The sequence below is a fragment of the Plectrocnemia conspersa genome, unplaced genomic scaffold (assembly GCF_051122295.1).
Source record: "Plectrocnemia conspersa isolate PC_06_02 unplaced genomic scaffold, ASM5112229v1 ptg000011l, whole genome shotgun sequence".
In the NCBI taxonomy this organism is placed as follows: Eukaryota; Metazoa; Arthropoda; class Insecta; order Trichoptera; family Polycentropodidae; genus Plectrocnemia; species Plectrocnemia conspersa.
The window spans coordinates 15,142,636-15,155,713 of NW_028277175.1; the positions used below are offsets into that span (position 1 = coordinate 15,142,636).

At 31.7% G+C, this 13,078-nt stretch overlaps 1 protein-coding gene across 6 annotated transcripts in view; it reads left to right on the plus strand.

The window, feature by feature from the left end:
* Positions 1 to 13,078, plus strand: part of tfc (Brevican core protein triforce) — a 66,893-nt gene that overhangs the window by 43,473 nt on the left and 10,342 nt on the right. For 2 of the 6 annotated variants that reach the window (XM_088197484.1, XM_088197485.1), the window contains exon 1: positions 9,364 to 9,610. The exons of 2 other annotated variants lie outside the window; for them this stretch is intronic. In XM_088197484.1, the coding sequence (XP_088053610.1) occupies positions 9,511 to 9,610 (100 nt within the window). In that variant the 5' untranslated portion in view covers positions 9,364 to 9,510. Of the gene's footprint in view, positions 1 to 9,316; positions 9,611 to 11,462; positions 11,598 to 13,078 lie in introns of those variants that run through there. 2 more of the 6 variants (XM_088197481.1, XM_088197483.1) reach the window with 2 other exon arrangements.

The window sequence follows — 13,078 nt, forward strand, 5'->3', positions numbered from 1 at the left end:
TTCTGTGCATAAAACTTTTTCGACCCTTGCAAAAGCGCACGTACTACGTTTGCTTCGCTGAAATTAAATTTGCGATTAGCAACATCTGCTCCCTTATCTACAAATATATAATATGCATAGTTTTATACATCGCATCGATCTGTCCAATAGTCGTAATTTCCCACAGGTATGGTTATATATCGAGGTCGAGGTCACTGTCATAAAAATGTTAGAAACACCCCATAACTTTAATCTAATGCCGAACGACTTGTGCAACGTTTATAATGCTTAAGTTATCGCATAAAAAAGTTCTCAATTTCATTGGATGAGAAACAGTGGATCATGAAAACGTGATCTATATATGTACGTTTTTGATCCACTGATAACTAACAAGACGTGTAACATGTATTTTTTGTAAGAGATAGCCTTGAACATTGATGATATTATAGCACTATCGTGACTGGAAGCTTGTGCAAGTTCATTACTCTACAACGATTGTACGATATGCCTATATAGTTTGAATAAAAACTTTTTGCGAAATTATTCTACAATATTCAGAAATTTAAGAGTAATTATAATCCAAAAATATTGATTTAATGAGCCTGAGAACGAGTTTCTTTATATCAATGCCATAGTAAGTCACGCATAGGCTAATCTTTCAGTAAATATTTATTAAAAAATAAGTTTTAAGCGCTTCTTGACATTGCTCATATAGCTAATCGATCGTCAAATGCTCTTTTCTAATAATTTTGAATGAGTTCATCAATGACAGCGAATGGCCTTCCACGCCTATCTTTCACATCACTTAACGGACGTCACTCATTTCTGCTTTGAATTAACCATACGTTAATTTATAAGTCATAAGCATAACATACACCATCAGCATAAGTCGTTTTAAATTGACTTGTAATCGAAGTGAATATTTACAACATTTCTAAAATAATTTGGAAGATAATTGCATTACGTATCTATAAACTCAGATAAACAAATTTTTAGAAATCCAATAAATTCTCACAATCTTTATTTCGAATAATAATGGCAATACATAATGACGACAAGGTATGACCATTTGCTAAATTATGCCCTTGAGCCATTTGGAATTTTACTGTGTGATACAACGCGTTAGATAACTCTCATTCGAGTGCGATTGAAAACGAAAGTAAACACTTTTTATGGAGTCACCTTTCATCTAAATCTCAACAACATCATTCATCACATATTATATGAATATGACTTTATTACAATACTTAGATATATTTGCACTATAAAAAATTCAATAAATCTTGATGCACATTCACGATATTGTCGCTCGTTACCTGGATAAATATATTACAAAATTATGTTATTATACAAGGTTACGCTCACCTGCAGACACACATACGTATTATATTAAGAATGACTGCGATTACAGCATCCGAGATTGGTAGAAAGACGAAGATAACTTTCTCTCTCGTCCGACTTATTTGCCGGTCCCACCCAAGCGCAGAGAGTGCCCTCGGGTAATGTCTTTGGTGTTACTATGTCTACTCGAGTGGAGGAACGTTGTCTGCTACTTCCATCACAGAGGATGATTAACGACGCGCATTAGCGTTGATGGTATAAAAATAAGATTCACGCACGCACTTTATCTCGTTGTGCAATTTTTGGGATGATTGAGAGTATTATACTACGAGTATGCAATCGCGCCAACGATTACAATAATGACGTTAATGTGTTTGGTATGTTATCCATTATCTAATTTCAATTAGATTTATTTACAGCCTTAGTTTAATAACCTTTATTTAAGGCGATCGATCTTAGTAATTCAAGACAATATTATTACAACAAATGTTTCATTACAAAGCATTGAAGTAGTCCCCTTCCTGGCATTAATACTTACAGTTTAACGGTAACCATTTTCTCTACCACATTTATTTATTTATTTATTAAAATTATAACCATCGTGACCTGACAGACAAACCCAATGCGTCACGATAGTCAAAAGTACTAATACATCATAATACATACAAATATAAACAAGACAAAACAACAGACACAAATCACCTCAACAGGTGTGCATTGTCCCATACGAACTGAACCAAAACTCCATATGTGCAAGAGAAAATGTCAATATTACTATGGACAGAATTGAGTAGATAAATAGCCTTGGCCAGAGAAGAGTTGGCAAGTGCTCCAGTTCTAGACTTAACAGGCAAGAATAGTGGACGCGACCGAGAACTATAACCACTTTCAGGAGCCCACATTTGAAGCTGCTCGAGCACTGAAGGATTGTCTACGATGCCCTTGAGCAATTTCCAGAAGTGTTTAATTACATAAACACTTCTGCGAGTCGACAAAGAAACGTATCCCAGGGCTCCCATAATAAAAGCACTGGGAAACAAGAACGGATAATACCCGTATTCCTTCAAGTATAAATATCGAAGAAATTTACGTTGTACTTTTTCCAGCTTCAATTCATTACATTGATTCATTACGCCTGGGATCCAAATGATGGAGCTAGTTTCTAGTATGCTGCGGACTACAGTATCATAAAGAGTGCGCAATACTAAAGTATTCCTGAAGTAACGCGCATTTCTCAAGATAAAACCGAGCATTTTTAAGGATTTTCTATGAGTCTCTGCAATGTGCTGGCTAAATTTCCAACGTTCTTCGAGTCACTCCTAAATCCTTAGTTGAAGAAAACCTTTCCAGAAAATATCCGCCTAGATGGTATGAATATTTTGCCGGCGTTAACGACCTTGAAAATGAAATTGTGTGACATTTCTTTACACTGAAAGGCAATTGGTTATAGCAAGCCCATTTCCATATAGAGTTGAGATCCTCCTGTAGGTCGAGGGAATCAGAAATCGAATGCATTTTCTTGTAAATTTTCAAGTCATCTGCATATAATAAAAAATCTGAATGCTCTATTGCTGTTTCTATGTCATTAATGAACAATAAAAACAACAATGGACCCAAATTGGATCCTTGAGGTACTCCAGTAGGGGTCTTATATCGTTCTGAAAAGGAATTATTATACTTGACGAATTGATATCTATTGGTCAAGTAATTTGAGAATAGATTTATGAGATCTTCAGAAAACCCGAAATTATATAACTTTTTTACAAGTAAAGCATGGTTAACTTTATCAAATGCTTTTTCAAAATCTGTGTATACGAGTCCAATGATTTTGAAACATAGTTAGACAAAACCATTAGATTAGTGACAATGGATCGAGATTTACGGAAACCATGTTGTTGGTCGAGAAGCATACACCTACAATGATTAAAAATGTATTTATGCAAAACAATTTCAAATAATTTTGCAGGTGATGAGATCAAAGCTATTGGCCTGTAATTGTCAATCTGAGATTTGGGACCCTTTTTATGAATCGGAGTGACTTTTGAACATTTCCACAATTCTGGAAAACAAGAGGATCTCAAAATTAAATTAAATATAAATTTTAGAGGCTGTAAAATACCAGACTTGCATCCTTTCAGAATGTAGTCTGGAATAAAATCTGGTCCCGAGGTAAAAATGGACTTTAGTCTGCTAAATCCATATTCCATATCAACCAAACTAAAGGTTTTGATTGATAACAAAGATGACCATGAACGATGAGTCTCATCGTAATTAGAATTAAACTCTAAATGTGACCCATCATTATGGTATACGGTTTGAAAATACCTAGCAAATCCATCTGCAATCTCTTCAGAACCTTCAAAATTGATGTTGTTTCAACTCATCGATGACAGTAAGGATTGGCCATCGCGTTTTGAATTAACGAATTTCCAAAAATTTTTCGGATCTAAAATTATCGACTTTTCACAGTCTCCAATATAGTTCCGATGGCAATTGGAAATCATCAATTTTGCACGCGATCGCAGAGTACGAAATTCTTCATAGATGAGAGAATTTCGTGTTCGTTTCCAGATTTTATGTATAATTTATATATTCCAAAACTTGTGTTTTCTTATTCTTTTGGCATTTAATTGTGCGGCAAACTATGTTCCAACAGGAGTTTGGTAGTGAATCAGGAACACAATCAGGGTCTTCTCCTTTTTTTTCTTCATCAACGACTTACATGTATCAATTAAGAACTAGTAATATGTTTTATATGTTGATGGCCAGAAAGCTTTTCAGAGTATTTACAAATTCGAATACGCTATCCTTACAAAAATACCTGGAGTCGCTGTGGAGGTGCGCAGTCGACAACTAAATACCTTCCAGCATCGATAAGTATCTTGTCGCATTCTTGTATTTTCAAGATATAGATGCCCGGCGGAATTCACGTGAATGTGCTTATTCTCTTCCGACAATGACTTGAGAGTAACGTTTGAGCAAAGATGAAGGGTTTATATATACACTGCCAAAATTTGCGATAAAGCGTCGGGGATGCTCGGATTGGTTATGCGGAACGCGTGTCACTTTAAAAATGTATTGCCGTTTCGCATTCTGGTTCTAGCGTCCCCGAATATACTCATTGTTGTTAATAATTTAATATTTAAATTACATACTTATAATAACTCATTGGATTTTTTACATCGCATCTATCTTATAAAGCACTTTTTAAAATTGCTAAAGGGTGGTGTCGACAATCCGTCAATGCTTGGCAACTTTCAGCTGCGGGCTTTTTTTAATATTTAATATTATAATTTAACATTTCGTGTGAATCTTTAATAATATGTTTATTAAAGAATGTATTTATGAATACGTATGTTTGAGATGATTGTAAGTATGTTTATGATAAAAGAATAATAAAAAGACGCTTCTAAGAAAAGTTTAGAGAAAATAAAAATATCGTTTTTATAGGTATTTAACGATCGATAAACCTATTCAACAATGTCAATAAGTATTTGCAATTGTTACCTGTCGGAAACGCCTGTTGGTTTCTAAAAAAACAAAGATCAAAAGCAAGACTTCATGCTTTATAATAATTTATAAGCTTTATCTTCACTTTTCGAATATTATTCGCAAGTTATAAAAAGGCACTTGTTATTACCCAATAATCTTGCAAAAATACATGAGTAATTTTTCCCCATCTGGTAACAAGTTACAGCATCCTACTATTTTTGTAAATTAAACAGATGATTTTAGAATTATTTTAAATTAATGTACCTGGTTTTTTACGTATTATGGTAATTTTTTTATTTTTATTTTAAACGCATTGTTGAACTAGTTAAGAATAGTTAATTAAAATACCAGTATATCGCCACATCGAAATGCCATCGGTATTTTCAAGGCCACAATATCCGTCTCAAGCGATAAGCTATCCGGATGAAGGTCGACAATGACGCTGACGATTTGTGATTCAGCAATAAGGCATCTACGAGCAAAAAATCAGTCCTGAAACATGAAACTGTTGAAAGCTGACAGGCGCTTTCAACTACCTGCTGGTAAATGACCGCTCGGCCTTTGTCCGTCACGCAGATCTAGCCGGAAGATGCATCATGCCTTTCTAGTCATATAAAGAAGGCCATCTGGTCGAAGAATATCTTCGACTTGCAGAGGGATGTGTGCTATACGTATACATAAATTGCTACGGCAAGAATAATCAAGGCCGTCGTTGACCGTTTCATTTCGTGTAGAGACAATCAGAAGCTCACAAAGTGCTACCTGCGAAACTGCATTCTTGCAGCGTGCAATACGTTTGTGAATAAAACTGTATTGATTTAATCAACACATAAAACGATCTTGGTTGGAGATTGACATCATTTAAATATGAATGTTTTAGATTTATACATTTTCACGTAGTAAAGAGATCTCTGTCGAGTATTAAATGTGCTCGATGTGTTTTTAAATATAACCTAATCTAAATCAACATAAAAACCATAATTAATAACTTGAAGCTATATTTTCTTTTCAATAAAAGTCATTATTAACTCATCCGTTTTTTCATATAATGCACTGAAGTCCTACTCGTCTTTTTAATTAATTACTTTCTTACATTATTTTCACAGAAAATTAAAAATGAGCATCTTTTTAGACTAAGATACATATATTCATTACCTCATTATCTCGTAGTAAAAAACTAATAATATAATATATCTAGTATAAGTCATGACCTAGCTCGATTCAATTTAACGCTTCTATATTCACCAGGTAGAATACGAAAAACTAAAAACGCGTCGGTCGTGATCAATCAAAGTTATAATTAAATATAATTATAAGCTCCCTCTCTCACACACTTGCAATTTGAACCCATTGCTTTTAATTTATCAATGTTTATCACTACTGCTACTACTATTTTTTAATATACTGACAATCATTTATGACGGCACTGTATTATTTAAATTGTGGATAAGATGCGAGCGATAATCTATTATTTTTCTAGCACTAGTATAAGCATATGCAAATAATATATGTATATAATACATTTAAAACAGTGTTGTACCTAGTGGTTTCTATTCTCCATTATTTGCATATATACATATATATGTACTATCAAGAAGTTTCTAAAGAACGAACAGTATTTTTATAGTCTTCTGGTTATAGTCGAAGAAAGTTCATTGCAATTTTCCAAAAATTACCTTGAAACTTTACGATGGCTAGTATTTCTATATAAATTTAGCTATATGAGTATTTATTAATATCTTTTTTTTTCATAAGTGTTTATTATAAAATTAATAATGCAGAAAAATACATATTTTTAAAGGAAGTACGAGCTTATAACAATTTTCTAGTTTAATGATATAAAATAAATAAAGTAAATACACAAAAATCTTTTACAAAGCTATAAGTGAAGGAAAAAAATTTTTTTTTAATATAAAATTTAAGATTATATATACATATGTACATATATATTTAGTTCAAACTACTGAACATTAGATGTATGCTTCTTTGCGTTTCTTGCATGGCGATTTCTTTAAAAAGCATTGATGGCTAATAGACCCTACAATTCATATACAAGCTATTGTTAAAACCATTTCAACCCTGTTTTTTTTTAAATAGGATTAAAATGTTTTTTTAGTAATTGGCTATTAATTTATATTTAAAGTAAAAATATTTTTTTATGTATTTTTTACTATTATTTTATGTTAAAATGCAGATGTAAAAATGATAAATAATTAGCAATAAACGTATAAACGTGATTCTGCTTTATTTTAAATCTTATTAAAAAGTTTTAACTGAATTTATTTTAATTTTTAAGATTATGTAAATGTATTATAAAGTTTGGGATCGTAAGAAATAATATCATAAAAATGAAACAATTGTCAAGTTTTCTCAAGTGTTCGTCTTGACATAGTTTTCCCAAAGAAAGGTGTATATAGAATTGATTTGGTTGACTAAGAAAAATTTCCATCGATTTTTTTATTTATGCTTTGTAAAATTTGCAAAGTAAAAATACATCTTGATTAGAAACGAGTTTTCATGTAGTTTTCAAAGAACATGAAGTAGAAGGTCAGGTTGATAATGAGGCATTTTTTAAATCAGCACATCTATTTGTTTCTGTGCATATATGCACAGAAACTCCAAATACAATTCAACTCCAAAAACTGCAAAATGATTTTTAGGATCTCTTTGAAATTTATTCCTGGTTCTCCAGAAATAAAATCTCGGGGGGGGGGCAGTTTATAACGGTAGCGTTTTTCTCATTTCGTAAAAAAAATGGTATTATTTATTTAAATTCATTATTTTTAGTAATAGTAGTAAAAAAAAATTTTATATTCACTATTTTTTATTGTTTGAATCGAAATCGGAAGTAGGAATCGTATCGGAAGAAGTATAGGGAAATATATCGGAATCGGTAAAAATTTGGAATCGTCTTATCACTAATAATATTATGCGATGTGTTGCTCGAAGATGAACCGTTTGTAGTTAATAATGCTGAATCATAAAATTCACTATCAGTTTCATACTCTGATTAATCGTATTCTGTAACCATTTTATTGTGGTAAAAAGCAATAAAATTAATAAAATAACAATTTTCTCCCAAACGATTTTATGAGCTAGTAATTGTCTGACTCACTTTGATGATGGAGAGGGAACTGACAATTCATTTTATGAAAATATTTAATATATTTTAATATTCCAAAAAAAAATTAAGCTTTCTAGAATCTAAGAACAATAAAAATTATGCATGTGTTCTTTCCTTGTTCTAATATACAATGGATAAGTAATGAATGCAATAATGTAATTTGGTTAATTGTGTCGGATTGCAAGCAAACGTTATTGAAAATATATATTTATTTTGTAAAGAACGAGGGTGAAGGGATAAAAAAACATTTTTCACCAAACAATTATTTATTCAGAAAATGGCAAATTTCATTATGATGGGCGCATCTGCTTTGCTTGGACCAGTTTTTCTATGTTTGGTTTCGTTTTGGCTAATGAAACGTTTATGTCATTTGTCGCGTCAAAACTGTTTCATGATTTTGTTTTAATAACAAGTAGTATGAAAAAATCCGTCTCACACTCGTGGTGGTTACAAATGGAATCAGCACTCTTAAAGCCATCTTTGCACCATCGGGATAGAACTGTGCCATGTCATCCAGAAAACACTACGACGGATGTTCAAAACATGTTTTCACGGAAAACATGTTTTGCACATCCATCATTTATCAAATCAATAAGCTGTTCCTGAATTAAATTGTTCTCCGAATGTGTATAAACGGGTTGTTGATAAATCTATAGTATTTTTCAAATTCTCCTAGGTCAAGAAAATAATAATAAATTTATTCGCTAAGAATTGATACACGTTGTTTTATCACCTGAAGGATATCGTAATCGAAGCTTATTTTCATCAATATATATGTTTTTATTTCATAAATTCTTCAATTTTTATTATTTAATTTGGAAATGTATTGTGCTTATTCTGATAACATCAATAAAACTTTGTGCATTTTGCTACCTGCCTTTATTCACGCGAGTCTAAAAAATCTCATAAATCTTACTTTTTCTTCACTAAATAGTGGTAGTATTGTATATATATATATATGTATGTCATATTTGTATTGCTTGTACTTCACGAAAGTCTTACGAAAAATTAGCAATTATATCATTAGGATTTTTTCGCATATGCATGAAGAGCCGATTAAGTGGGCCCCTGGCACAAAATCATTTTATATTATTATTAATAATATTTTTATTCTATTCACAATTGAGAATTAATGATGTATTATTGATTTACGCACTTCCGTTTTCCGTTTAGTATTTAGATGATGAAAATTCGGGCATAACTAAGTCGCCGATGGCCATCTCAATATTTCGCAGAGTTCGATTGGGAAAACCTACTGGCATCTGACGTCCGAATTAATTAAACAACCTTCATTAAACAATCTAGCCGCGGGCCCCGCGTTGTAAACCTGCGCCACCATTACGCGCCGTTCAAATTCAAAATTCGAACAAATCAAACTTCAGTTTGCCGCTTGCTTTTTGCGCATGCGGACGGCGCGCGTATTACCGGCTTTTACATAACCTATAAAACTAAATTCTTGACATTTTAAACTTACGCAATGCTATTAAATGTTTTAAAACGTAGAAAAGCAGCAAAAATACGTTTCGAATAATTTATATGTTAATAAAATTAAATATTTATATCGATCAAACTAAATGAAATACATCATGAAATCCTTCAATCGAATTATTGCTGTGTTCAGTATAGTAATTGTGTTGGTGTCGCTCAGTTTTCCGGCTTCTCTCGCAAAATCAGGTTTGTCGTTAAACGTGCATTTTTTACATATAGCAACCCTCGACTCTTATTGTTTTGATAGTTTGTATATAATTGGCCATAACGCTTTGTTTTTCGTCACGCGTTTTTTTTAAATACATAATCTAATTAATTGCGCTCATATAATCGAACTACTTTGTTAGATAATCGACCGAATAGACAGAGTGGAACTCGGTTATAAAAACAATTTAATATGCATAAATATTAATGAGATTTATTTCGCAATTGCGTTTAATTAAACAGTCGTTAAAAAAACGTTTACGGGAAAGTCTTGCAAGAATAAAATAAAACTTGTAATATTGCGCTATGGTGATTATTCGCGGTGGATTTATGTCAAATCAATGAACGATTTCAACATTTTAGTTTAGAAAAATATTTCTATTTTCGAATTTTATTCAAGGTTTTCGCTTAAAATAAAAGTATTTCGTCGCGTGTTAAATAAACTATCCAAATTGATATTACCAGTCGACTTATAATCGAGTTATTACGTTTTGTGTGTGTGTGCGTATGCGGCTCAGTCCGTCCAAGACGGGCTTTTATCACTTTCTCCAGTTCATGTAATAGTCTCAACAAATATGTCTTCGAAAAAAAGTCGTCGTTTTTAGTTCGAAATCGTGTTGTAACGTTAATTTTGGCGACGATCTCAGATTAAAACGACAGCTATGCTCAACATAATAGAATTCAAATAAAAAATATATAAGTGTTTCATTCGGAATTTGATTGTATTAAAATAAAATTACTTTATATATTTTTGATTCAAATCAATGACACATACCTCGTCTGTGAAACTAGCTGACCTTTCGAAACCTGCATATTTCTGAAGCCTACGTACGACTCGTATCGTTTCATTTTTAAGCATATAAAACGTTATACGCAGATATTAATTTTGCATAACAATAAAAAATGCACCTTGTTAAGAATTAAATTTAAATACATAAATATATAAATTAAATCGTTGCGTTAAGTTATTTTTGTGCAATTTTATAAGATCATGGTCATCAAATTCGCAGTTTAATAAAAATGAGAGTTAAAATATTAAGATAAATATATTTAATAATTAAATTTGATGACCTTTTGCCAATAATGTTACCGGAAATTGAAATATAAATGCTCATCGCATTTTTAATCTCGCTCCGTTACTAATTTTATTTTCGCCCCTCGACTCTGCCCTTAAATAAAATTGCTCTAAACGCCCCCGACGAAATGAGATATAATTGAATCTCAAAAATCCAATTCCAAATGTGACTCTTACACTATATATTATATGAACAGGGCGAGGATGTTAATATAATTGTAATTAAAAACGAGCAAGTATTGCTATTTGTATATACAGTTTCGTATCCATTAGTCATATTACAAAATGTAAGATTTTCGTCTTCCATCCGCGATATAAATCCACCCGATGATGTATGTATGATTGATGGAAAACGTTTCTTCATCTCAGAAGACGGTTCTCCAAATGCCAAATTCACTTTTGATCCGTATCCCGCAGACACTTTTACGCAACGCAAAAGTGACGAGATATGTCTGATTAAATATCTATTAAAATATCATACTACTAGGAATATTTTGTTATTATGTTATGAGTCTATAAAAAATACGTTTTACGGTTTAAAAGCTCTAGTTTTCGCCTTTTAAGTACATTACTATTAAATCAACGTCTACTCATTACGTAAATCTATTTTGTGCAAAATGAACGAACCACTTACTCGTCCGTGATATATTATTATTATATTCGTTGCGCAAAGAGCGTGGGAATTATCTCTAGCGCTCGGCGAGGATGATTTACACATTGTATGGCCAAAAATTTAACAACCATGGTTTCCCCTTGCAGCGGCCTCGCCAGAACAGCTAGCGGCGCTGAAAAAGCTCTGGTCGATCTATTCGCAAAATTATCGCGAAGCTCAGATGAAAAAGAACAATCCGTTGGAGGGGGACGGGGAATCCAACATAACCAACCTAGACATTGGTTAGTACCTAGGTGCACAAACCCGGTGTTTGTGTGGTTAAGGGCTGACAACACAACAACCCAAATTCCCTGCTGTTTTGAGACGATACACAGAGACAAAAATCCAATAGCGTAGTCAAAAGTTCATGAAATACCATATATGAAAAAAAATACATATATTGATTTTAACTCCATTTCGTAAAAAGTAGTTTTTAGGACACTTTACACTGCACATTCCTAATTTACGAATTGCGTGATAAGATTGTTCCGATAACAATTTACAATCCCAGACTTATTGTATTAATATGAAGTATATATTTACAGTGCGCATTAAATCTAAGGTACAGATTAGATCAAATATAGCTTAACCATTTAAAAAATAAAAATATTATGCATAATTTACGTAGCATAGATTTTTTTAACTTACACATAAAAATAAGTCTTTATAGCTGCATGCAAAATAGCTTGGTTATTTCAACGAATATTTCCCTTCAGATCATGAGATAATCTAGATTTTTCACAAACACTTCCTCTTTTAAATAATCATACAAAAATAATTCTAAAGCTGTGAGAACAGGAAAATCTGAACATTATTATTTTTTAGAAAATTTTCCTCAGCAGCTGCATGGACTTACTAACTAAAAGGACGGTTGACGCCTTTACATCTACATATACATATGAAAGCTCAACATATAAATGTCCATGGTTCTTTATCAGCACTATTTAATATTTTTCTGTATTGCTTTCACTTAATGGGAGATTTATGGCGAGCTCTTCTGTCTGGAAACACTGAATTTTAGTCTCGATTCACTCGCCCTATAGTTCTCACATGAGTAGCGTTTTTATTATTCGCTTTTGAGTTCTTGAATTGTTCAGCATTGTTTTTTTTTTAAATAGTTTATATTTAAGATATAACCAGCACGATATACGAGTGGTATAAGTCGCTGACTATAGACATGAAAGACCTGGGCACGAATTCCACATGGAACTAAGTATTTTTAAATTTCAATCTAACCTGGAAGATCAGAATTAGTGATTATTATATAATTAAAATCTTGATCGATCATCCTAAATTTTCATAATCTCATAGATGAATATCATGATGATTAATTTAAATCGAACTAGGTCATACTGATGTAATAATCAGCTGCTTTAATTCATTATATATATTTAACAAAAAAACATATGTATAAAACATAATGTTGCTAAAAATATGTTTTTTTTTATAAATTTAATAAAAAATCGCTTGTAATAAGCTTAATTATATTAAAAACTTATATTTGATACTTTTATAAATATTTTTAAAAAAAATGTACTATTAATTTATTTACAATATATAGCAAATGTCTCTAGAAAATATGCAATTTTATTTTTTTAACGCATATAAGATATTTTCTATGAATATTAAAACTTGAATTTTTGTTATAGAATAGAGCTCTTAATAAGCCTTATAGTATTGGCTAACAAAAAATATCTCATAAAATTAGTTTTTTGCTTCAAAA